The sequence below is a fragment of the Rhinatrema bivittatum genome, chromosome 3, assembly GCF_901001135.1.
Source record: "Rhinatrema bivittatum chromosome 3, aRhiBiv1.1, whole genome shotgun sequence".
In the NCBI taxonomy this organism is placed as follows: Eukaryota; Metazoa; Chordata; class Amphibia; order Gymnophiona; family Rhinatrematidae; genus Rhinatrema; species Rhinatrema bivittatum.
This window is the reverse complement of record NC_042617.1, coordinates 558329773-558355886: the sequence shown is the minus strand read 5'-3', so window position 1 is coordinate 558355886 and position 26114 is coordinate 558329773. Positions and strand designations below refer to the sequence as shown.

Genomic DNA, 26114 nt, shown 5'->3' with positions numbered 1-26114 from the left:
ACTCGTGGAGCTCAGCCTGCTGGCTCAGTGCAAAGCGCTAAACATGTCCACGTGGGAGGTTCCTGGATTGGGTCTTCTACACTTTGGGTTGGCTGGGTTTGGGATGGTAGGAAGGCCCTTGTGGAGGGAGTCAGAGTCATCAGTAAAGGTGATTCCTGGTGGCTGACTTTAGAGCCTATGATACAGGGTTCTAGAAGGGGGCCATAGTGCATGCCTCTCGGCCTCAGGAGCATTGCTGCAATGACCAAATTAGGAACAGTGGGTCTATTAAAAGAGGAGAAACTTCTCCAGGAGGTTTATTTATTTATTTATTCCATAAATATATATCCTGTTGTTACAGCATTTGTCAATCTCGATGGCGTACAACTAAAACATTCATGAAAGTTTTGGGGCAGATTTTTAAAAAGTACGCACATGCGTACTTTGGTTCGCGCACCCGGCGCAAACAAGAGTACGCTGGATTTTAATAGATACTTGCGTAGCCACGCATATCTTTTAAAATCTGGGGTCGGTGCACGCAAGGCTGCGCAAAATCGGCAGCCTGCATGTGCCGAGCTGCACAGCCTGCCTCCGTTCCCTCCGAGGCCGCTCCGAAATCGGCCTCTCATCGTTTGCTGCTATACACTCTAACTCTCCCATCTTACTTCTTAGACTTCTGGCATTGGCATACAGACATTTCAAAGTGTGTTTTTTGTTTGTTTGTTTCAGAAATCATTAGCTTTGGTGATTTTTTACATATAGGCATATGGACTATGTTTGCTTTTAATGGAACCTCTCTGTTGGGATGCCCTAACTCTCCTGTTCCAATAGTATTCTTCAAGGATACATTTCTCCGAACCATGCACTGCTGAGTGACTGTCGGCTTTCCCCCTTGTTCTAGTTTAAAAGCTGCTCTATCTCCTTTTTGAAAGTTAGTGCCAGCAGCTTGGTTCCAATCTGGTTAAGGTAGAACCCATCCTTTTGGAAAAGTCTCCCCTTTCCCCAAACGTTTCCCCAGTTCCTTACAAAACTGAATCCCTCTTCCTTGCACCATCGTCTCATCCACGCATTGAAACTCTGGAGCTCTGCCTGCCTCTGGGGACCTGCGAGTGGAACAGGGAGCATTTCAGAGAATGCCACCCTGGAGGTTCTGGATTTTAGCTTCCTACCTAAAATCCTAAATTTTTAAGACAGCGCTTCAAAAAACACAATCATCTCAGCTCTGGTTCTGACTAGGGTTGCCATCTTTTCCACAGACCAGGATTGGACACTTGAGGAAAAAGGGGGGGTGGGGTGAGGAAGGGGGTGATAGTTTTCATGCTCATTTCCATACATTTTAATAAATTTACATAAATGTTAAATCTTGCCTGTGAACTACCTTCTAGCCTCCAGGGGCCTGGGTCTACAAAGGACAGGCATGCAATATAATCAGTTATGCTCTACCTGGGCTTTGAGAACTGTCTCTTGTTCTTTCATCATATTTGCCTGAAGCTTCCACTCAGCTGCCTGGTTTAGCAACTTGTGCATAGCCATCAAAGAAATGAAAGAAAAGAAAGAATGAAAGGAGAATGTCGTACAATGCAAGTCCAAAAGAATGCACAGTTGTTGCTATTGTCGTCTGTATCTTTCAGTGTTTTAGGACTTATAAGTGTACTTTAATGTGCATTTGATGAAATGGCAGAAATCATAGCAATGTGTATGGGCTGGAAACGTAGACATTTGTTATATTTTATCTCTGCAAAGAATTAAATCTTAAAAAGGGATCAAACGTATGGAGTCTGATATCAATGGGGCCAATATAATAAGCTGCACTGAGCCTAAAGCCAGCATTTACTTGTGGTTTAGCGTGTGGTTTTTTTTGGCACTATCCTTGCCCAGGTATGTAATAAGGGCTTTAGCGGCGTGTCTGATGCAAATTGCAGGGTAATAAGCCTTATTAGCTATTACCCTGCAACGCCAGGAGGCTCGCTAGTGGGGAGGATGCCCAGCGCCTTGTTTTACCTCAGGAAATTTAATGCCCAGTCAGAAGCAGGCGTTAAACTTCCCGCAGGCCCCCTCAGCAAATCCTCCTCCTCTCCCCAGCATTTCAAACTCCCTCCCTCTCACCCCTAAAGAAGTCAGGGCAGGGTCCGGTTCCAGGTCAGGTCTAGTCCGGGTTGCCTCCTCCTCCTCCCAGCCCCCTCCCCCTAAAAGAATCCAGCCCAGCGGAAACAAAGCTCTTCAAATCCCTGCCCCACCCGAGGACTCTCGTTGGAGAAGTTACTGCACAGAAGGCAAAACATTGGTTCTCTTGTCATTGTTATATCTCTTCTAGTAGTAAACCTTGGCTTGCAAAAATTGTTTTGGGTTATAGTCGGGGCCGATTCAGTAAAACGCACGGGAGAGCCTGCGCTCGGAGGCGAGCGCCTGCTCTCCCGACGCGCGCACAGGCCACTCTCCTGGGCGCGCGATTCTCTATGCAAATGAGGGCCCGCGGTAAAAAAGGAGGTGCTAGGGGGCACTAGCGTGTCCCTAGCGCCTCCCTATTGGCAGGAGCGGCGGCTGTCGGCGGGTTTGACAGCTGACACTTAATTTTACCGGCGTCTGTTGTGGAACCCGCTGACAGCCACGGGTTCGGAAAATGGACGCCGGCAAAATTGAGCGTCCGTCTTCCAACCCGCGGGCAGATTTTTTTTTTATTTTTGGGGCCTCCGACTTAATATCGCTATTTTCCCTGTGCCGGCCGAAATTAACTCCTTCGGGCAGGAGTTAATTTCTGAGAGTAAAATGTGCGGCTTGGCTGCACATTTTACTTTCTGTATTGCGCGGGACTAACTAATAGGTTCATCAACACGCTATTAGTTTTGGGGGGGTTGGATGCGCGTTTTCCACGTGCTATTACCCCTTACTGTATAAGGGGTAATAATAGTATGTGGAAAACGCGCATCCAAACGGGAGCAAACGTTGCGCTCAGCCTGAGCTCACCGTACTGAATCGGCCTGAGTGTAAGGAACCATACACTTGACACTCAATAAAAGAATGATTTGCAGTTACCCATGGCCATTTTTTCCTTCCATTTCCCCAGAATTTCTCCCATCTCTTGCATAATGACTGTATCTCAAAATCATAAAATGCATGGAACATTTGTTGCTATTTAGCATTACCTATTTTTACATTAGAAGGATAGACACAGAAAGGAAGTCTTACAGAAGAATAAATAGATACATACATAGTCCTTTTCTCGCTGATGCCGTTCCTCTGCCTCCTTCATCAGTTCCTGCGCTTGTTCGAGCCTGGCATCCACCAGTTTCTGCTGAAGGTCTCGGTGCTTAAATATCTTGTCAAGATGCTGAGAAAATAAAGACAGCTCTGGGAGAGACTATTGCATACTTAGGACCTGATTCCCATTCTGAGCCTATGGGGAAAAAAAGCTTAGTCTGTCAAGCTCTTCATGAGCTACATCTTATTATTTCTAACAATGAAAGCAGCAGTGCTTCCTACTTGTTTAACTTTGATTCCAATGAGGCACGCAGAGATCTTTCACTGGTCCTGGATGAGTAATTTAGTCAATTCTTTTGTAACTTTCCTTTTCAGAATCAGTAGAAAAATATATATGTTAAAGAATTTGTGAGGCTCCAATTTAAATGTAATCACAGCACGTTTTTCAGATTTTGACTATTTGCAGGCACAGACCTCTTTCCAAGTTGAGAAGTGGAGGTTTCTGTGGTCTTCTGCTTTAAAAAAACGTGGAGAGAGATCTAAGGGCATTGTGGATGCACCAGGAAGGCAAAGAAAAAGAAGCACGGTAGCCCCAGACTTTATTGAGACAGACCAGGAAAAAAACTGTATGCTTTAAAAATAGCTAATAGGAAGTGGAGACGATAAGCGGTATACGATTAGGTGTAAACCATAGAGAATGGTATAGCGCTATGTAAGTTCGTGGAACCTTATCTTAAATATTTCAATGATTGAAACTTGAGAATTAATCAGATCAACATATCCTTTGCCTGCAAGCAATTGTCTGCAAGCAATTGTTAAATAAAGGAAGGATATGTTGATCTGATTAATTCTCCAGTTTCAATCATTGAAATATTTAAGATAAGGTTCCACGAACTTACATAGCGCTATACCATTCTCTATGCTTTAAAAACAAACATGATAATATCAGAGGGGAAAAAAGAGAGAAAATATCTATTGGAGATGGGGAAAGATGAAAAAAAAAAGTCTCTAGTGGCAATTCTATCATAGAAGGTCCCAAGCTGGTTTGAGAAAGGTGGAGGGTTAGCATCAGCTAGGTAACTGAGCTTAAAACTCATACCAATTAAACTATACAAATCCAGGATGAGAGAGGGCCTGAGAGCAGATTCCCAGGAAAGGGGACAAACACAAGGAGAAAGAATAAGATGCCTCTAAGAGATGTTTGCAACATACTGTATGATCAAAACTGTCATAAGAGCACGAGATATGCTGTATTGGGTCAGACCAAATGACCATCGAGCAAGCATCCTGATTCTGACAATGGCCAGTCTGGGGCACGTGAAACTAGCGGAAGATCTTAATATGTAAATCCATTCCATATTGCTCCGGGGCTTAATTTATAGACAAAAAGGAAGTGGAACTGTAGGTTGGGTGGGGGCATGGTTGAATTTGACATGGGATGGGTGGGCCAGTACCGGATGTGAGCTTGAGGGGGAAGGGGGACAGGGCCAAATATGACTTCTGTCTCCCCTGTGCACACTCTCTCTAGATCAAGGGGGCATGGGACGAGGGTGAAAGGGGATAGAATCAGGAGTAATCTAAGGAAGGGTGGTGGATGCATGGAAAAGCTTCCCAGTGGAGGTGGTGGAGACAGGGAGAGCATGGGACAAAAGCACGGGGGATTTCTGAAGAAGAAGAGGTAGGGATTGTAGAGATAGGCAGACTGCCAGGCCATATGTTTTTTTTTTCTGCTTTCAATTTTCTGTTTCTGTAAAGAAAAAAAGATAAATTAAAATAAAGTGGACGGTGCCAAAAAGTTCCTCTTCCCCTTCCTCTACCCTAGCAGCAGAGGAACTGAATCAGCCTGGCAGTCCTCCAAAGTGCTCTTCATGTTGCTGATGCCTCTCCTAACCACAAGGTAACCAGAAGTGATCTTAAATGGAGATATACCCGCATGTTGGCTAATCTGTGAACCACATACACAGGGGAAGTGATGGTGGTAGGAGGAGAACTGGACCAGTGGCAACTTTACTTTCCTGCCACAGGAGTGATGCGGCCACTTGGGTAGGTGGAAACAGGAACCTGAGCCTCAGGTGACAGCAAGATGCTGGCACTGGGGAGAGTAAGGGACAGGGGATTTGTGAGCCCTAACTGCTGTGATGTAGACGACGCAACTTTGAGGGCAAGCCTCCGAGGCCTACGTCAGCAGCTGGCGAACACACCCTGTAGCAGAAGTCTGGAACTTAACCTTTACCAACCGTCTCCTCCGCAGGTTGAACCCTTAAATTCTGGTGGCCAGCAGGACTTAGGCAGCTCCCTAGGGCAGAAGTGGTAGTTAGAGAGACACCTCAGACCAAGGAGACAGCAGGAAGTCAGAGGAGGGCCAAGGTCGAGGCAGGCAAATTTTGGATCCCCATCAGTACGGATTTAGAAAATCCTTGAGTGCTGAATTATTAATCTTGTCCCTTTTGGATTCATTTAGAAGAGGTTTAGATTCATATAATAACTATATCCTTGTCTCATTACACATCACAGCGGAATCTGACACATTAGACCATACCATTCTACATTGCTTACGTGAATGTGGCATCTCCGATACTGTCCTGCAATGGTTCACCTCTTCTTTCACACCAACATCAACGAGTTGAGTTTAACAATAAATTTTCCCATTAGGCTGAAATCACAACTCGCTTGCCACAGCCCTTTCAGCCATGCTTTTTAAAATGTGTATTTAACACCACACAAGGGGTACAAACTCTACACAGATGACATTCAGTTTTTTGTTTGGGTCCATTCCTCCTGGTCTGAGACGGTAGACCTAGTGAACCTGTGCATGTTGACCATTAAGAGGTGGTTATTTTTCAATAAATTGTCCCTTAACATCTCTAAAACCCAGTGTCTGATAATCCAGCGCCCCCATTCCAAGACACCTTGATTTTGATTGAGAAGACCTCGTTTGCACTTGACTCTTGCATTCGTAACTTAGGTATCTTAATTGACCCCATGTTAAAAGCAGAATAATGTCGGGCTTTTTTAAACTCCACGTACTTTGTGGCCTTAAATATTTGCTTGATAGAGCCAATTTCCGAACAGTAATACAGGCCTCTATCCTCCCCATTGTGGATTATTGCAACTCTATTCTTCTGGGCCTACCAGCAGTCACCTTAAAACCCCTTCAACTGCTTCTGAATGCCGCTACATGTCTTATTGCTGGCACCAACAAATGTGACCACATCACTCCTGTCCTCATTGATCTACATTGGTTTCCAATTGTCGAGCATATTAAGTACAAGGTTGCTCTTACTACCTTATAAATTGATCTCTTCTGCTATCTCTCTTTTGGATAATACCCTGTTGTGTCTTTATTGCCCTATTCATCAGCTGCGCTCATCGCAAAGGGGCCTTCTGGATGTGCCCTCACCAATGCAAGCCAGGTTGTGTACCGCCAGGGACTGTGCTTTCTCAGTTGCAGTTCCCATCCTTTGAAACTCTTTTCCCGAATCAGTGTGCAGTCCTTTAAGATTTCTTTAAAAACATGGCTATTTAGACAGGCATTTTATTAGTTTGCAGGATTGTTCTTGAATATTTGGTCTTTTGTCATTAATTGGTGTCTGTTATGCTTATGCACAAGATTTTATGTATATTTTTTTTCCTATTGTACATCGCCTAGTGTATAGGTGATTAACAAATTTTAAATAAAGATAAAGGTAGTGAGTAAAAATAGTTGGGTCCAGGCAAGTGGTCAGCTCCTGGTGGCAGGAAATCGTAGTCGGATACAGGCAGGAGATCAGGTCCAAGTGGCAGGCAATCATGGTCAGGTCCAAGCAAGAGGTCAAGATCCGGAGTGACAAGCCAAGGGTAGACGTGGACACTGAAGAGGACAACAAGGAAGACAGGCTGGATGGACTGGGCTGTGAGACAAGACTGAGCGAGGCTGGGCTGGAAGGCAAGGCTGGACAAGGCTGAGTTGGAAGGCAAGGCAAAGTAAGCAAAGCTAAACAGGAATGCAGGAGAAGCAACACGCACCACACAGGAATGTAGGAGATCCATTGCTGAGGCAAGGTAGGAAAGTCCTGGAGGCCCTTAAATAGTGCTGAATCACTGACATCATTGATGGGTGCCTTGGGCACTTTCCCACCAGGGGCCCTTTAAATAGTGTGCGGTCCGGCGTGCGTGCACTCAAGGGAGTGGCTGAGATGGTCCTGCCATGAACTCCCGGCCAGCTGAGTCAGCATTGGGGGTGAGTGCAGCAGCTGATGGGTCCTTCCATGAGCTGCAAATCTTAACAGTAACCCCCTCCAAAGTCCCCTCCTCATCTTACTGGGCCCAGATTTATTGGGGAAGTCTTTGAGAAGCTGTGGGGATTGCAGGTTAGCAGATGATTCTCAAGAATTTCTTAGGTCCATAGTTCTTTCAGGAAATGAGGTACTGTAGTTAATTTCAGACTGTACATGAATCTAGAATCTCTTGTACCTCATATTAGGTATCTTCGATGGCCACTTCAGGGGTCTGTAGGGGTGGTCTGCATGGCCAAGACAGAATGGCTGCCTTTAACAGAGAGATGTGGAATATTTTGAGAATCCTCAAAGACAGTGGTAGTCTGAGTTTGTATGCCACAGGACCCAGTTGATGGTCGACAGGAAAAGATCCTATGAACTGTGGAGTGAACGTCATAGAAGACATCTTGAGTCTCAGGTTCTTGGTGCTAAGCCAGACTAAGCTTCCTGGGAGCAACTGAGGTGCAGGATGGCGTTTCCTGTCAGTTTGTTCTTTAGAACATTTTTCCGCTTTGTCCAGATGGTGGGTCTTCTCCCAGAGTTCTTAAAGCTCCTGTCCCATCAGCTTGGCTGCTAGACAGTTGTCAGAAACAGGAAGTGGTCTAGGTACTCAAGGATGTTGCCCAAAGACTATATGAAAGGGGGATGATCTTGTGGAGCTACTTACATGGTTGTAATGAGTAAACCTGGCCCATAGAAGGAGAGATGCCCAGTTGTCTTGACGTAGATTCATGTAAGCCCACAGGAAGGGTTTGATGCTTTGATTCACCCGTTCAGTTTGAGGATGGTAAGCAGAGGTGAAATCCAACTTAATTCCAAATTTTCTGCACAGGTCTTTCCAGTATCAGGCTGTGAACTGAGCCCCTTGGTCTGAGAGGATGTGAAGTGGTAGCCTGTGCTGACAGAAGATGTGTTGCACAAAGAGTATAGCTTATTTAGCCGCCGATGGGAGTCCAGGAAGGGGGATGAAATGTGTCATATTGGAGAACCTATCCTCAACCACCCATATGGTGGTATTGCCATTAGAGAGGGAAAGGTCACAGACAAAATCTGTGGTCATATGGGTCCAGGTTCCATAGGGGCTGGCATTGGCTATAACAATCCCCATGTGTTCTGACACTTTCATGTGTGGCACACAAGGGGCAAGACCCTACCTATTGCTCAACGTCGGTCTTCATCTGGGGCTACCAATAATGTTGCATGATTAATTCCAATGATAGGTGGGAGTCATGCGCCCACTCGAGAACCTTTTGACGCAGGCATTGGGATACCACCGACTTGCCAGGAGGAACTCTAAAAGTAGCGGTGACTACAATTTTGGCTGGGTCAATAATGTGCTGTGGGGTTCCAGGGTGCCTCAGTATTGAATGAGCCACAAATCTTAACACTTGGGGGCTCAAGAACCCCAGGAGAATCGTGAGGTGAAGTGCTGTGAGGCTCAAAGACCAGCAGCAGAGACAAAAGGGTAATAAGAAAGGGGGAAACTTAGTCAAGGCAGGGCAGGGCTCTTTTGGTGGGGGTGGCACCTGTAGATTTCCAGTTTTGCCTCCCAAATTTTGGCAACCTAGGACAAACTGGCCTTGGTTAACTACCCTCCAGTCTCCAGATACAGTGGTAGATTTTAAGGATAGTCTGTAACCTATCAATTCACCCTTTCTCTCTTCCCCAGTGGTCATCCATTCTCAGCCCCAAGGATTATTTCCTAAGAATAAAAAGAGGGTACCGGGTCAGTGGTGGGAGAGGATAAACTTCTTTCTACTCTTCTACCCTTCAGTGCTATAGGCTAGTCTCAATCTCCTTTTGCTCCAAAGTCTCTCTCTTATTGCAGCTTGCAGGCAGCAGGTCTTCTCCAGGGCCAAGCAGCTGTCTTCACTTCGGGATGCACAGGGCACTGACACCATGGCCACCTCTTTCCCTTTGGCCCATGTGAGCCACTGACACTACTTCTTGCTCCCTTGACCTGCTGATGTGTGTCCTGCCTTTGGCCCACAGACCCCTAAAGGTTCTGGGTCAATGACCTCACTAAATCACTCCTGCCCAGCCCTCATCTGCTCTCTACCCACTAGTGCTCAACCCTCAGGGCCCCCCCCCCCCTTTTCGTTACCCTCTTCCTGCAGCTGGTCTTTGAGCCCCTCCTAACCTCCCACCTCCTGATTCTCCTGTGGTCCTCAAGCCCTCAAGTCTCACTAACACCTCCCTCCCAATCCCTGTTGGTCCTCAAGTCCTAGGCTGGGAATACATAGGCCCATGGGATTATGCTGCATGTCTGAGTAGTTGAGAGCTGGGTATGCAAATAGGGGTTACAAGTGTGACTGCGTGAAGTATGAAAGAGTACAGCACATAGGGAGTTAAAATGTGAATGACAGGAAAAGCAGCCTTAGAATAGGGGAATATCCCTTTAAACAAAAACATGCCACTTAATTTCCAGACAAATAATGTATTACAAGTTTATTCAAATTCAGATTAGATGGGAGAGTAAAAGTTTTAGGGATCCTAAAATATTTTTTTTGAAAGGACAGGGTCACAAAATCTGCATAGGAAGGTGGCACTGGATCTTTAAAAGCATCTTCAGCATGGGAAACTTTAGAAACTCTTTAAAATAGGGGAAGTTTATGATTTTTTTTGGGGGGGGGGGTGGTGTTCAGAGTTAAAGATGAGAAATAAATGCATAGATAAGAGGTAGTGAATGGAAATAAACCTCATGCATATTCATTAGAGATATCCTGAAAAATCTAACTGGCTGGGGACAGGGGGCCAAGGAGCGGTTTGAGCACCCCTGCTCTAGGAGGTGAGGAAAAGCTGTTCATGCACGGAGGCAAATAACCAATGCTTGTGTCTCACCTCCTCTCTGATGTCATACTGCTCGCTAATGCTCTTGAGCTTATCTGCCAGTTCTGCGTTGTCTTGGCACAGTTTTAAGTTTCTCTCACTCTGCTGCTGAATCTGAGCCTGGATATCTGTCAGGGTAGACTGGAAGTGATTGGTGATCTCTTTCCGTTTCTCTTCGTCTTCTCGTGCCCTCTGGAGGGTTTCTTCCTGTTGAGTAATAAAAATGAACCTTAATGCACCTTACCTTCTGCCTTTTCAACTGTCGGCGGCAATCTTTTTTTTAGGGGGTGGGTAAGGGATGCTGGAATGAATGGGTTGAGATTAAAGATGTAAGACTATTCTGTAAAATCAATATGGTCTAAAAGACTTTTTTTTTTTTTTTGCAAAATCTTGCTAATTTTACAGAACAGTCTCATATCTTTAATTTATTTAACTGATGATGGGAGAATATCTGCACGACAACATGAAAACTGGTGAAAACCACAATGAAAACGAAACTGCAAAAAGTAATTCTTGCCAAGATTATTTCATGGTTCCACTGTAAAATGTTTTCCAATAATTCTGCTGTGAAATATTAAGGATAAGTATGTGCTTTTAGCTATTGTTATCCACTTACAGCACACATTTTTTTGAAATAGAAATAAAGTAAACTAAAGGAAAGGGAAAAAAATCTAAACTTTCAGTATATTTATACAATGGAGTTTTAAGAATTTATTGGTTTTCTATATATATTTCAATGTTCTGTTCAGAATCTCAGTTCTATAGGGGAAAAGATCAGTAGAAATGTAATTTTAATAGGAGAATTAAACTAAGATACTTAGCTAGATACATTCTTTTTCTTTGTGGGTAGATGCAGTGATCGGCTCCACTGGGAGCACCGCTAAACAAGTGTGAAAGGAAATTAATGTCTAATTTAATTCACTGTCCATTTAGTTTATTGTGTTATTGATTTGTAGTGTTTTATTGTGCAATTGCATGTGTAGTCAGGAATTTGGGACAGGGGTCATAGTAGAAAAAATAAACATTTGTGTTAGGTATCCTAATTTATGCTGTTCATAAGAACGCAAGCTGCGTCACGCTGGATTGGACCAAAGGTCCATCGATCCCAACCTCCTGTTTCTGATAGTGGCCAATCTGGGTCCTGGCAGATCCCAAAGAGTAAATCGAAGTCCTTGTTACTCCCTCCCAGGGATAAGTGATGGGTTTCTCTGAGTCCATCTGGCTAATAATGGTTTATGGACTTTACCTCCAGGAACTTGCTCAACTCCCTTTTAAACCCTTCTAGCATAGCAGCAATTTCCATAGCTTATTTATGCACTGAGGGGTAGATTTTTAAAAACTGCGCGATCGCGTACTTTTGTTTGCGCAGCAGGCGCAAACAAAAGTACGCTGGATTTTATAAGATACACGCATAGCCGCGCGTATCCTCTAAAATCCTGCCTCCGTTCCCTCCCCTCACCTTCCCCTCCCTTCCTCTACCTAACCCACCCCCCCCGGCCCTATCTAAACCCCCCCCCCTTACCTTTGTCCGTAGATTTACGCCTGCGAGAAGCAGATGTAAATCTACGTGCGCCAGCGGACTGCTGGCGCGCCGTCCTCCGACCCGGGGGCTGGTCCGGAGGCCTGGACCACGCCCCCGGGCCGGCACCACACCCCTGGTCCCGCCCCCGAAACGCCGCACCCCGCCCCCGAAACGCAGCATCATCGGGTCCCGCCCCTGATACGCCCCCGACACGCCCCCTTCCAAAAACCCCGGGACCTCTGCGCGTCCCGGGAAATGCGCGGGAAAATAGGCGCGTCGGCGCGCAAGGCCTGCTCGCGTAAATCCGGGCGGATTTATGCGAGCAAGGCTTTTAAAATCCGCCCGTGAATGAAAAAATACTTTCTAAGATTTGTTTTAAATCTGCTAGCTGCTAGTTTCATGGAGTGTCCCTTAGTCCTAGTACTATCTGAAAGAGTAAATACATGTTCTCTATTTACCTGTTCCACCCTGCTCTTAATTTAAAATACCTCTATCCTACCTCCTCTCAATTGTCTCTTTTCCAAGGTAAAGAGCCCTAACCATTTAGCCTTTCTTCAGAAGAAAGTCATTCCATTCTCTTTATCATTTTGGTGGCCTCTCTCTGCACCTTTTCTAGTTCTGCTATGTCTTTCCGGAGATGGGATGACCAGAATGCTACAGAGATAAAACTTCGATATTCACAGTTTTATTCCGTATTCCTTTCTGAATAATGGCTAACTTCCTGTTTGCTTTTTTTGACTGCTGTGGCACTCTGAGCGGAGGATTTTGTCCACAGTGGCTCCAAGATCCATTTCCTCGGTCATTAGTCCTAATAAGGAACACCCAGTACTTGTGCCTACAGAATAGTATGGATTGTTTTTTTTCTACGTGCATCACTGCGCTTGTGCACATTCATTTCCAATGTCATTTAGATGCTCAGTTTCCCGGTCTTGCAAAGTCTTTCTGCAGTTCTTTATAATCTGCTGGTGTTTTAAATACTTTGAATTTTTTTGTGTCATCTGCACATCTGATCATTTCACTCATTCATCCCTTTTCCAGATCATTAATGAATAAATTAAACACTGATCTCAGTACAGATCCCCGACATTGTTCAGTAAGCCAGGGTTAGCACCTGGAAACATACAGAATTTTCTACTAACACTCAGGCCGATTCAGTAAAGACGCGTTAAAAAAAAGCGCGTCCGTTTTCACCACCCGCTCTCGCAACACGCGCACAGACCCCTCTCCTGGGAGCGCGCTACAACATGCAAATGAGGGGGGGGGGTGTCGCATTAAAAGGAGGCTCTAGGGACAATTGCGCGCCCCTAGCGCCTCCTTCGCCCAGGAGTTGTGTGTGCCGGCAGTCAGCCGGCGCGCAATCCCCGGCCCAGCAGCCGTGCAGAGGCCTCTGGCCACGCCCCGCCCCTGGACCGCCCCTTTTGTAAAGCCCCGGAACTTACACGCGTCCCGGGGCTTTACGCGCGTCACCGGGCCTTTTTAAAAATAGGCACGCGCGTAATCTTTTGAAAATCCGGCCCTTATTGTATAAGGGGTTGTGGACACAGGTCTAAAACGCGCATCCAACCCGGGTTAAACAGTGCGCTCAGCCTGCTTGTGTGTTGGAGCTTTTTGGATTAAGGGCAATCACTTCAGGCTTGAACTGCTAAGGATTTTCCCACTATTATGCTAAGAAATATTGTCGTGGAAAATGGAAGCTGTGCCAGCTCTAGTAAGTATATTTATTGACATCAGGGAAAATTCAAAATATCACAGTTCTTAAAAAGGAAAGCTGCTACAACAAGAGGAAAATATTGCGGGACAAATATTTTAAATATATTACTGTGACTTTGGGGTGTGTGTCTTCTTTTGGGCAAAATCAAGCCTCATGCCATAGCAGTCAGACAATACAAGACTGCTAGCAATTTTGCATTTACATGAATTTTGGTCATTTAAATTGCAGATCATTGCAAATTTAATTTTTGGTGCTCTTGCTTTTTTTTGTGGTACTAGAGATAGCTGCATATGTAGTAGGGGAATTGGAAAGAAGTGTTTGTATTTGGTACGCTCTCTTATTGTGTCGTGTCATGAAAAGGCAATCTCAGTCAGGGCCAGGGAGTGAGGGTAAAGATCTGGTGCTGACCTTAGGTGTCAGAACTTTATGATATAAGGATTTTTTTTTTTTTTTTTTTACTTGCAAATGCAGATTATTCATAGCCTTAGTTTTCTATTGAGGAGCAGTGTGTTTGGTAACTGGGAGAATTAGGGTCTACTGGTTACCTGACTTGATGTGCTCAAGAATGAAACTCTTTGGGCCTGATTTGAAAAAGCATTTACATGCTTAAAATTGGGCTTTACACGTGTAAATGCACTTTACTGGAGTAAATGGCTTTTGAAAATTGCTAGGATAGTATGTTACATTTATATGCACATCTCCTTTGAAGATTACCTCCATATGTGTCATTTCCCTCCCCCAGAGGCTTAGGGATAGCCTGAAGCCTGCTCCTTTCTCCCTAGTTGTCAGTATATTTATACTTCTATATATGGCTTTAGTTCTTGAATGCCAGGCATCAGCCATATGTTTTGATTCAGGCGCTTGCACATGCTTTTAATCTTGTTATTAAAATTATATTTTTGCTATCTGGACAGATTTTACAATATCAAACCTGCATCTGGAAACTGATTTGATTTATGACCCTTGAGGCTTAGAGGCTGCCTACTCAAATCATTCATTGCCATGTATTTAGTATATTTCCTTTTAGCAAAAAAAACCAATTGCACCCAAGAAAGCATTTTACTATTAACAGTTGCTCCATTATTTATAGATTTGCCTTATTTCTTAATGCATGAGGTTTGTTTCGCATCGGTGCTTTTCCATTGTAAAACATTAATTTGCAGATGTCTTTGCTATATTTTCAGGAGTGCAATTTGTTGACAAAAGTCCCTCTCTTCCTGCAGACTTTCTTCTATGAGTAGAGGGTATAATAACAAGAGGACTGTTTCCATCCCTCTGGTTGCCAGCCTTATTTGTAGGTCAGCGGACACGCACAGGGCAGGGCTCTGCAGATAGGGGCCTGCCGCCACCTCGCCTCTCTGGCTCACCTTCAGGGTTTTGTTGTGTCTCTGCAGCTCCCGGCAGAGGCTCTCCAGTTTGCTGCGGGAAAGGATGGCTCTGCTGTGCTCGTTCTGCAGCTGGTCTTTCTCCTTTATGATCTGCACCTGCCTCTTTTGCACCTGCCTTAACTGTTTTTGTTCGGTGCGATGCTCCTCTATCTGAAAAAAAAAACAACAAAAAAAACATAAGGCAACGTTTGTCACTCAGCACGTTTAAGTAAGAGGAATGAAAAGAGCACAATACAGTATTGTTTGTGCAGTCTCTGTCTTTACAGCAAGGATGAACCCACTTATACTTGTAACGAATGTTCCTCCTAATTTTTGAAAGGCTACGCGCATACAACCTTTCTTTGCCGTGCGTCTTTTTCATAAGCTGAGTTCCATGCCGATATAACGCCAATGATAGCGGGATTTCTTGCGCGCGCTGTTTTGCCGTGCGCAGGGTTCGTGACCTGTGTGTGTACGCGTGCACAGCTTAGCGGGAACAGGGCTCATGATCATTGCTGTCAATAACATCGTGGCACTTCATGCAGCAACCATTGCCGCTCTTGCCCCGTTAGATTTTTATTTGACTCAGCTTGCCCTATTCAGTCAATCCGATGTTACATGGTTCGTTTCGTCAGAACGATAGAATGTAACCTTTCAGAAATTGACCTTTCTGGGAATGTTGCTGAATCAGTGGAATAGCTGTCTAGCTATTCTTTTTAAAATTCATTTTTATTCTTTTTTTTTGCCCCCACAAACTGCTTTAAATACTTTACCTAGCTGTTTACATTGCTCTGATCTCACAATTGTTAAATCGGGACAATCTTGGAGCCATACAGTGTATGGAATAAAATATCTATGTTGCAATCAAGAGACAAGAACTAGGTATATCCTGAAGTTTCTGCAACATTTTACAGCACAGGATGTTGGTGCTGGCAGTCTGGGATGCCAATAGAACCCCTTCATCAAAGCAGATCTTGTTAATTACGGTGACTGCAGTTCATCTGCTGGTCTACGCCTTTTCTTACCTTCCTTAACCCCCTAAAATGCACCAGGGATTTTTTTTTTTAATTTATATTTATACTAGCCAGGGAAATAGGATATGATGGCATACTATCTACACATTGCAGCTCTATCATTATTTTGACATTTTGTGGTCCAAAAGATCTAACCCACACACCAAACCACTCTGCTAATCATTTCCCAAGAATGCTCTGCTGTCCACCAATGGCAAAATTGCAGTATGTGTTACTATAAAAGACGTGGGGGAAAGGGGGAGTTGGTGTTGGGTTGTATATGGCAATTTATATGTTCGTCTGTGAAAAAGTGGATTAATCTGAAGTGGGCAGGCTGGATGGAACACCACTGCCCTTCTCCAGTTTTGTAGCACCATGCCTGTTTCCATTGAATAAGTTTTTCAACAGGCCCGCCAGCACCTCTCTGAGCTCCCTTAGTATCCTGGGATGCATCTCACCAGGCCCCATGGCCGTGTCCACTTTCAGTTTTTACAGTTACACCTAAACGCTCTCTTCTGTAAATGTGGTTGTGTCTACTCCATTCCCATCTGTACTCTGGTTTACCAGCCACAATCCTCCTCTCAGAACTTCTTTAGTAAACAGCAAACTGAAGTACAGTATCTGTTTAATATTTCTGCTTTTTTCTCATCTTTTCCCACCCTGGTCTCCTTTCAGTCTTACAATCTTCCTCCTTTCTCTGATATATCTATTAGTGTTTTTTTCAGAATCATAGAGTGATAGGAAATATTCTGTATAAACAAATGCATTGCCTCAGAAAAAAAAATGGTGTCATGTTTACATATGGAATGGGTATTATCTCTGCTAAATAGCATTCTTTATTTTACTAGAGCGAAAATTATTTCTCCTTGTTTTTTCTTCTTCAATCTTCCATCTAGATGCCCAGGAAACAGTGGGAGAGTGACATCTTGAGCTGTTGGAACAGAAGCCCGTTTAAAGGTACTGTGTTAGATTTCTTTTTCTGGGCAGAGGGAATTATTTTTTCTCTTTACTTTTTCAAGCTCCTTCTCCAGACTTTGTTATCCTAGATCCATGGAGATTTGCAAACAACTGAGGCAGAGTGCATGAAAATCTCTCTCATGCATATTCATTAGGGATATCCTGAAAACCCAACTGGTTTGCAGCCCTCGAGGATCGAAATTGCCCACCCCTGGTCTAGACACTCCTCTCTTCTCCCTTTAGCCTCCAGACAGCTCCTTTATCTTGGGGCAAGTGCCTTCCAGAGAGCACTGACACTGACGCTCCTTGAATCCACTTTCCAGCTTGACTGAGAGAGTAAATCACTGTCCTTCCTCCTCCAGTCCTAGCTGCCTCAGCCTTGCTCCTCTGGGTGACGTCTCCCTGTAGTGACTCATGGAGTCGCCTTTATAGATTTTAGACATTGGACCCATCCTGTAGGGCAGGGGTGGGCAAGTCCGGTCCTCGAGGGCTGCAAACCAGTCAGGTTTTCTGGATACCCCTAATGAATATGTATGAAATAGATTTGCATACAACTGAGGCAGTGTGTATGCAGGTCTCTCTCATGCATATTCATTAAGGATATCCTGAAAACCCGACTGGTTTGCAGCCCTCGAGGACCGGAATTGCCCACCCCTGCTGTAGGGGATGGACCCTGGCTATCACTCATTGCACACATTACACTCATGGAACCTCCCATTGCTGAACATTTCCACATTATAATATATAAAGTGAGGCCTAGTCAGCCTTATACATGCCTTTTGGAGAGCTTGTGAAGGTGATGAATGTGCCTATTAGTCTCTACCTGTGTCTGATTTTGGTCCCTTTTTGTCTTAAGGATGTGCATAAGAGGAGTGAAAGAGCATAATTGTGGAGAGAATGTAACACGTCAGGGCTGATTGACTATGGGCAGGGTACACGTGAGTGCTGCAAGTATGAGGAGTGAAGAGGAGAAGGTAAGGAGCACAAAGAGCACCAGTGGAGAGACAAGAAGTATGAGGAGCAGTTTAGAGGAGGTAATTAAGGGGAGGGAGGAGATTGTAGAGAGGAAGATAGTGGAGGATGTCTGCTGAAGTCTATGAGAAGAGTAGGAGGAAGAAATACTGTAGCATGGAAGGAGAACTGAGGGGCAGGGAGTACTCACTGCATGGACCACAAGTTGCAGAGGAGACAGGACAGAGCACCACAGAGATGCAGCAAGACCATTGTAGCCCCCATCCCGGTCAGCTCTTTGACACAGGGAAGAACACGGACCATGCAAGGCTCCATGACCTCCCGTGTTCCTGCACAAGGGGGGTGGGGGGGGGAAGAAAGTCTTTTCAAGGTCCTTAGGCTTTTGCTCTCTCTCTCTCTCTCTGGGGCTTTCTGTACACCAGTCAGTCACATCAAAATTCACTCTTCACTCCAGTACACCACATTGTACACAAAGTCCAAAAACTTAAATCTCAGTCTCTTCCACCCATGCCTTCGCACAAAGATTAGGACAGGTACCCTAGCACCTGAGCCCTCCCAGTAACTTTTGGATGATGAAATCTTCCTCTCTGTTCTTCTATCTCTTTCTTCTCTCTTGGTGGAGCTTCTGGCTGCTGGATGCAGTCATTCGGCCCTCCTGGAGATTTTCCTGGGGCAGGCTGCTTCTTTCTGGAACATTCCATGTCAATCCTTTCTCCTGCACTCTGTCTCTAAAGAAATCCCTCCAGATGCAGTTTCTTCATACAAGACTTTTCTTCTGAACTTTCTGGAGACCCAGGACTTCACCCCTAGGCTTTGAAACTTCTTTCCTTTTAGGCATCCTCTTTCCCAAAAGGGGTATCATTTCTTCAGGCCCTGTAGACCCCCGTGTCCACCGCAAGGAGAGACACCTGCTCCCTCAGCCCTGTACTAACGCTGAGTCTCAACTCCCCCTGTGTCACGTGGGCGCAGGTATTTTATAATATAATATGTATAATATGCCACTGTATAATATGTTTTTGTGAATTCCAGAACTGCTATTGTATAATACACTGTTTTTTTTCCCTGTTCCCCACCCTGCATAGCATTAATTCTTGCCCCCCCTTTGGAGTATGCAACTTACCTTTTGTAACTCCCCCTGTATAGCATTAACCCTGCCCCCCCTTTGGATTATGTAACTTACCATTTGCCATTTGAACTCATTTTCCCTCTAGATATAGTTATTTATATATATATAGTTGCTCTTCTTTTGTTGTTGAATCTATTTAACCAATGTTTACATTCCTATTTTTTCTTGCCTCTGCTTTAGTTATTCTCTTCTGTCATCTTCCCTTTACCCTGTTATAATGTATTTTCCTCGCTTTGGTTAATATGTGAACCGACATGATGTGCCTTTCTAATGTCGGTATATAAAAATTACTAAATAAATAAATACATTTTGCTAGATCTCATACCCTTATCAAAGGGGAGTGATACACCACACTAAACACTTCCACTGTACACTGACCTCACAGACAGGGGCAGGATCTGGATGGAGACCTCTGACTTACATTGTTGGCAGGATGACCTGATGAGGCCATAACTACCATCCCACTAAAAGGGCAAACAGTGCTAGTAAGGGGAAGATTTGGGGGTCCCTTACACCATGCTTGTAGATTCTAGTTAGAAAGAGAATCCTAAACTCCTCAAATGGTATTACAGAGCTAAAGCATCATCTTTGGAAAAGATTCCAAGTCAATGTCTGCAAAAGAAAAGCTGTGAAAGGAGATTGTAGAGGAAGTTAGCAGTTTAAGGGTGGCACCCAGAGCTATCTTCAGAATGTCTGAAGCCATGGATATGGCCACTGAAAAACACAAGGAAAGGGCGGGTGTTAGGACTGGTTACTGGCGGGCCTTAAACCAGGGCTTGACCAGCTGGGAGGCTGATGCTTTGTCCTCTGAGCTACTAGAGGGCACTGATGAAAGCAAGCTGATACAAATGAAGAGACCATATACTGGCAGAACCAGTAATCCTGCCCCTGAGGAACTGCATTGGTCTTGAGGAATAGAATAAGGTTGCTGGAAACAGGGAAGTTGTTCCCAACAATTAGAAGGCTATTGAGCCACTGTGGAGCCTGAATACAGAAAGGTCCATGATACCTGCAGTTAACATTGAAGTTGACCAGTTTCTGAGTACCTGTTTTCTGAATGTGGATTACTTGGGCCTAGTGGAAGAGCCTGTCAAAAATGACAGGATAAAATGCCATTCAAACATACACCCTCTATCCCCTAACTTCCGCCTCCCCTGCCTCTGTCAACACTCCCATCACTCAGCCTTCCTACCCCTCCCCCAATGTACCTCTCTCTACACAGCCCTCCCACCCTCTAAGGCCCCCCACTCAACTCCTCCAGCCAGTAAGCCCCTTCAGCCCCCACTACATCTATATTTAGCCCCTTCCATCCACTAACCTGCCCCCCATCTACTTCAAGCACCCTACAGGACCCCTAGTCCCTAAGATTTACCAAAATAAGGCACGTAGGAGTATGGGTTGTGGGGTGTGGGGGTGTATCTATGTGTAAAGGGGGTGGTTTGGGGTGAGGTTTGTGGATGGCCCACTCTCTCATTTTCACTGTCCACTCTCCAGTTTCATGGTTCCCCACTCTCCTCCCTCCCCTTTCCCCTCCTCCCCACAATTTCCTCCTTCCCCTCTCCCACTGCCTTTCCCACCTCCATCCTCTTCCCTCCTCCTCTTTCCCCTCCTACCTTTGCCTCTCCTTCCCCTCCACCTTCCTCCTCCTCGTTCACTCCTCCCTTCTTTCTTCATAGCCCCCCATCTCGACCACAGGCAGCTCCTCCTCTCCTTCTTTGACTGGCAGAGCTTGGGCTCCCTGCCAGCCATGTCACCGAGTTCCACTGCCAGGGACAGCAAGCGAGAGCCTGCACGGCAGGGAACAGACACCAGCAGCGCAGGGAGGGCTACGTGCTGTTTTGCATTTAGTGCATGGTTTCTTTGCCAGTTGGTACATACTGGTCTCCATTTTGTCTCCATTCTTTTCCAGTTAGTTCCCCACAGGGTTGCATTTGGTGCATGCTCCTTTTCAATTCTGCACGATGTTTCTGGGGTGCATGCTCAGGTGCAGAAAATGGCTTTATATAGATACGGTAAGGGTTTAGGAAGCTGATATCCAAAAAAAGGCTGAGCCCCTAAATTGGCCTTTTTGAAAATTTACTAGGGTTGAGTACTAAATTTAGAATCCTCAAAAGTGGGTGGCTGCAGGGGCAGAGCTGGGGGGGGGTGGGAAGCGTTATTTTCAGAACTAGGTCAATATTCAAAACGGGTTTGTCTGGCAGGGTTCAGGACTTAGCCGGATGAACCCTGTATTGTAAAGTTCCCTGCAGGCTGAATGGCTATGTTTTAGCCTTGTAAGCCATTATACAGCTAAAATTAGACTGGATCAAAAAAAGGAGCAGGATGGGGCATTGCAAGGTGTGCTTTACATTTATCCAGTTAGAGCCGAGTATCAGTGCTAGCCAGTTAGTGTTCTCCAGCTAATGCTGGTCAGCAAAAATAACAGTCTTAAAGTTAGCCGGAGAACTGCCTTCCCCCCCCCAAAAAAAACCCAAAACAAAACAAAACTCCACAAAAAACACAAGCAGCTGAGCAGTGTGCCCCTTTCCCTCCCAATCCCCTTACATAAAGCAAAGCAGCAGTGGAACAGAGCAGGCTCCCATGGATTTAAGGGTCCTCTTTCAGTTCTCATCGCACTGAGATTTTCCGAAGAGCAGCCCATATGTGAGATACCAGCTCTAAATCTTTGGTAATCCCAGATAAAATTAGGATATCATCAGCTACACAGAGCAAGTACTCTCGTGTTATGATAGCCTTGATCCTTAGCTGGCATACTTCAGAATTGTTTCTGTTGTGTTACTTCCATCTCTCTGTTTCATCAAACCTTCTAAATGGAGAAATTTTTACCTGTTAAGTTTAATTTCCATAAGTCCTGCTGTACCGGTCCAGTCCAAACAGTCGAGTTATGCCTCCCTCCCAGCTGATGGAGGCAGAGTTCACTGATTTCTCCAGTGACATAATCGCCAAGATGTACGGGTGGTGCTGCACTGTGAGAACCCAGTATTTCTATGACAAAGCACTGAAACCCTAACATGAAATAGATCATATAATAGTACTCAAAAGCTTTATAACAAACCAAGAGACATCCTCAAAATTCCACCCTCCTGCTCAGAAATTCCACCCTCCTGCAAAGGGAGCAGTACAGGAAGACACAAGAAAAAAACCATGTCACTGAAGTATTAATATGATATCTGCAAATATGAAAAAGACAGAGTGCTGACTTGCACACACCATGTAAAAAGGCTCTGCTTCCTGGGGAGGTCCTGGACTGGTGTACAGATTTATGGAAAGAAAATTTACAGGTAGAAATGTCTCCTTCCATGTCGTCCTGCTACACCAGTCCAGTCCAAATGGTTGGGAAGTACTGGGGAGGGAGGGAATAAGGGCCACCTTGAGAACCCCAGCTCCATAAGCTGTGTCCTTCTTAGGCTTTACTGCCTAGACATTGTGGCTAGGATGACCAAGTGGCCACCCTATAGTTATCTTCTAGAACAATAGATAATTCCAGCACCCAATAAGTAGATTATGCTCTTGAAGAATAGCTCAAATAATATCAGGGGCTTTTCAGCCCTTAAGCAAATATGTGAAGCAATGGTGTCCTTAATCCATTCAGCAATAGCGCCTGCTTCCCCTTTGCATGGCTCTTCAAACAGAACAAACAATATGTCCATCCAATATCCAAATACTTCAAGGAACTGTTTCCATAACAGTCAGCCTTAGAAAAAGGCTGGAAGAGTAATTGATTCAAACGAAAGGTCAACATAACTTTAGGCAGAAAAAGAGGGCATGGGATGAAAAGTAACACAATCAGCCCCTATAACGAGAAAAGGATCTCCGAGGGACCAAAGATGGAAATGGAGGCCGAAGCTTACTCATGCCCAGCAGAAAATGGGAAACATCCAAATGAACTGCACCTGAGACCCCATGAACTTTCCCTCTGTAACAGGAAATAGCAGTAATCTGAACCTTTAGGGAATTCAAAGCTAGAACTTTCTCCAAGCCATTCTGAAGAAAGGCTAAAATGCATGGAATATCAGAAGGCCAAGAAGACAATGAGCAGTCCTTGTAGAATGACTCAAAGGTACTCCAGACCCGAATGTAAGCTAAGGATGTAGAAGATTTACGAACATTTAGGAGTCTGGAAATGACTGCAAGAGAGTAGTCTCTCTTTCAAATGCGCCCTTTCAAGAACCAAGCCATAAGATCAATTGTTATGGATGATCCTTCTCAATTTTGACACTGATTCAGAAGACCCTTGGAATCTGGTAGGCCTAGGGGATTGTTGACCTGAAGCTTCAGAAGTCAGAATACCATGGTCTCTGAGGCCAATCAGGAGCTACTAAGTATCACCCAACTTCCCCTGCTCTATTTGTAGAATTCTTCTGATCAGAGGCCAAGGAGGAACATAAGGAGAAGCTCCCCTTCCAGCCAGGGCTGAACTAAACATCTAAGCCTCAGGATCCTGATTCTCTGCGGTGACTGAAAAACCATGGAACCTTGGTATTTTTGCAAGATGCCATTAAATTTACATGAGACATGCCCCACCTGAGGACGATGCAATGAAAAGCACCCTTGCTGAGTTTTCATTCTCCAGGATCCAGAGGATTCTTGCTTAGAAAGTCTGCTTGCACTTCATTTTGCCAGGAATGTGAGCCGATGACAGAAGCTGAAGGTTTTCTTCTAACCAGGGAAAAAGGAGATTCATATCTTCCAATACTCCCTGACCTCTGGTGCTGCTCTGCGTGTTCACATATGCCACTGCTGAAGTGTTATCAAATAGCACCCGAACTGCCTTCCCTTATATTAAGGGAAGAAAATGAAGCAGCGCTAACCTTATCACCTTGGTTTCTAACCTGTTGGACCAAGCTGCTTCCTCTAGGGATCAGAATCCCTGTATTACCTGGTCCAAACAGTGCACTCCCCCATTCTGGACGGGCTTGCATTCATTGTAACCAGAACCCAGGATGGGGTCTCTAGACTGATACTCCACAAAACATTCTGAGGGACTATCCACCATATGAGGCACTGTGTCATTGCAGCTGACATCAAGAGACACATCTGAGGAGACCACTGAGAAAGAAGAGAACACTGACGGGGTCTCATATGAGCCCTGGCCCAGGTCATCAAGTCACGAACAGCTGCCGTGGATCCCACCAAGTGAAGGTAATCCCAAGCTCTTGGAGCCAGAAGGGTAATAAACCACTGCATCTGAAACAATAACTTGTTTACTCTCACCATCATCAGAAATACCTTGTCTTCCTTTATGACAAAACAGGCCCCCAGATATTCTAGTGACTGAGAAGGTACCATAAGAAATTGTCCATCAAGCCCAGCATCCTGTTTCCAACATTGGCCAATCCAGGCTACAAGTACCTGGCAAGTGTTATGTTTGTGGCATTGTGGACCCTTGGCTGCAATGGAGATGACTCCGCCCACGGGGAGGGGCCCCATGGGGAACCACTGCGATAGGCTGAACTCAGATAGCAGACACAGTATCGCAGTATGGATAGAGTCTTTATTGTACTGCTGTAGATAGATGGTGATATCAGGAAGGTAAGGCACTTATCCAAGAAGTGCCAGTACGTTCAACAGGCTCAAATGTGAAGTCTCACCCAGATGTTATGATAGGTGGAAGCCTGCAGTGCGGGTAACGTCGCGGCTGGTGGGTGGAGCTGGAGCACCGGATCGTAGAGGTACTCACAGGAATGATGGCGTCTTTCTGATGTTGGAAAGTTGGGACCGAAGGTCCGTGGTGCAGGATAAATTGGCTGGTAGGCCCTCGAGGAGCGAGTACCCGATGGTCCGATATCCTGAAATGTAGAAGAGAGAGAAAGACCCCCGAGGAGCGGTTGTCTTAGAGAGAGCCCCAAAGGGTAGTTGGAAGCGAAAGACCCCGAGGAGCGGGGATCTGGAGCTTCTACAGGAGCAGCTTAGAGCAGGCAGAGTAGCTAAAACCAAAGTCCTTGCTAACTCAAGGTGGTAGCAGAAGCGGAGGCTAGATATACCTGGAGGTACTGACGTCATGCGGTGGGGCCGCCCCGAGGTTCCCGCCATGACGTATATTTGAGCGTAGAAGATGTGCACGCTCGCGCCCTAGGAGGCCACGGGTGTGAGCATGGCAGATGGTGGTGCCCATGCTGGTTTGGAAATGCTGAGACCCTCGGCATCAGAAGCAGCCATCTTGCCTAAAAAGAGTGAAAGAGGAGAAAAAGAGGTAAGGCAGAGTGGTCGCAGCCGTCTGCGACCGACAGATACAACAGCAAGTACCCAAACACTAAGTATATCCCACGCTACTGATACCAGTAATAGCAGTGGCTATTCCCTAAGTCAGCTTAATTAATAACAGTTAATGGACTTCTCCTCCAAGAACTTATGCAAACCTTTTTTGAACCCAGCTACACTAACTGCACTAACCACATCCTCTGGCAACAAATTCCAGAGCTTAATTGTGCATTGAGTGAAAAATAATTTTCTCCAATTAGTTTTAAAGTGCTACTTGCTAACTTCATGGAGTGCCCCCTAGTCTATTATCAGAAAAAGTAAATAACTGATTCACATCTACCCATTCTAGACCTCTCAAGATTTTAAACACCTCTATCATATCCCCCACAGCCATCTCTTCTCCAAGCTGAACAGTCCTAACCTCTTTACCTTTCCTCATAGTGGAGCTGTTCCATCCCCTTTATCATGTTGGTCACCCTTCTCTGTACCTTCTCCATCGCAATTATATCTTTTTTGAGATGCGGCAACCAGAATTGTACATAGTACTTATGGTGCAGTCTCACCATGGAGCGATACAGAGGCATTATGACATTTTCCGTTTTATTCACTATTCCCTTCCTAATAATTCCTAACATTGTTTGCTTTTTTGACTGCTGCAGCACACTGAGCCGATGATTTCAATGTATTATCCACTTTGTTAGGTAAACACAAAAGGATAGATGCCTTGATCTTTTTCAAACACTTTTTATTAAAGTAGAGACATATAACCGCCCGACTCAGGCTGCGTTTCGCAGCTCAACAGCTGCTGCCTCAGGGGCTTAAACAATCCAAGGTCTTGAATGAAATACAGTAGTGTATTGTCATCAAGCAACAAGTAACTGTATGTCAGCAATGCAAAAACAACTTGTGGTTCACTGTTAGTGTGTTTGTCAAAGTTCCTCATGAGAGGCTTCTAGGAAAAATAAAAAGTCATGGGATAGGTG

At 45.1% G+C, this 26114-nt stretch overlaps 1 protein-coding gene across 2 annotated transcripts in view; it reads right to left on the bottom strand.

Moving 5' to 3' along the window:
- The window catches only part of TXLNB (taxilin beta), a 104990-nt gene that overhangs the window by 11446 nt on the left and 67430 nt on the right, over positions 1–26114 (bottom strand). For both annotated transcript variants that reach the window (XM_029596459.1, XM_029596458.1), the window contains exons 4-7: positions 14863–15033; positions 10275–10469; positions 3188–3307; positions 1423–1497 (exon numbers count right to left, since the gene is read on the bottom strand). In XM_029596459.1, the coding sequence (XP_029452319.1) occupies positions 1423–1497; positions 3188–3307; positions 10275–10469; positions 14863–15033 (561 nt within the window). The remainder of the gene's footprint in view (positions 1–1422; positions 1498–3187; positions 3308–10274; positions 10470–14862; positions 15034–26114) is intronic.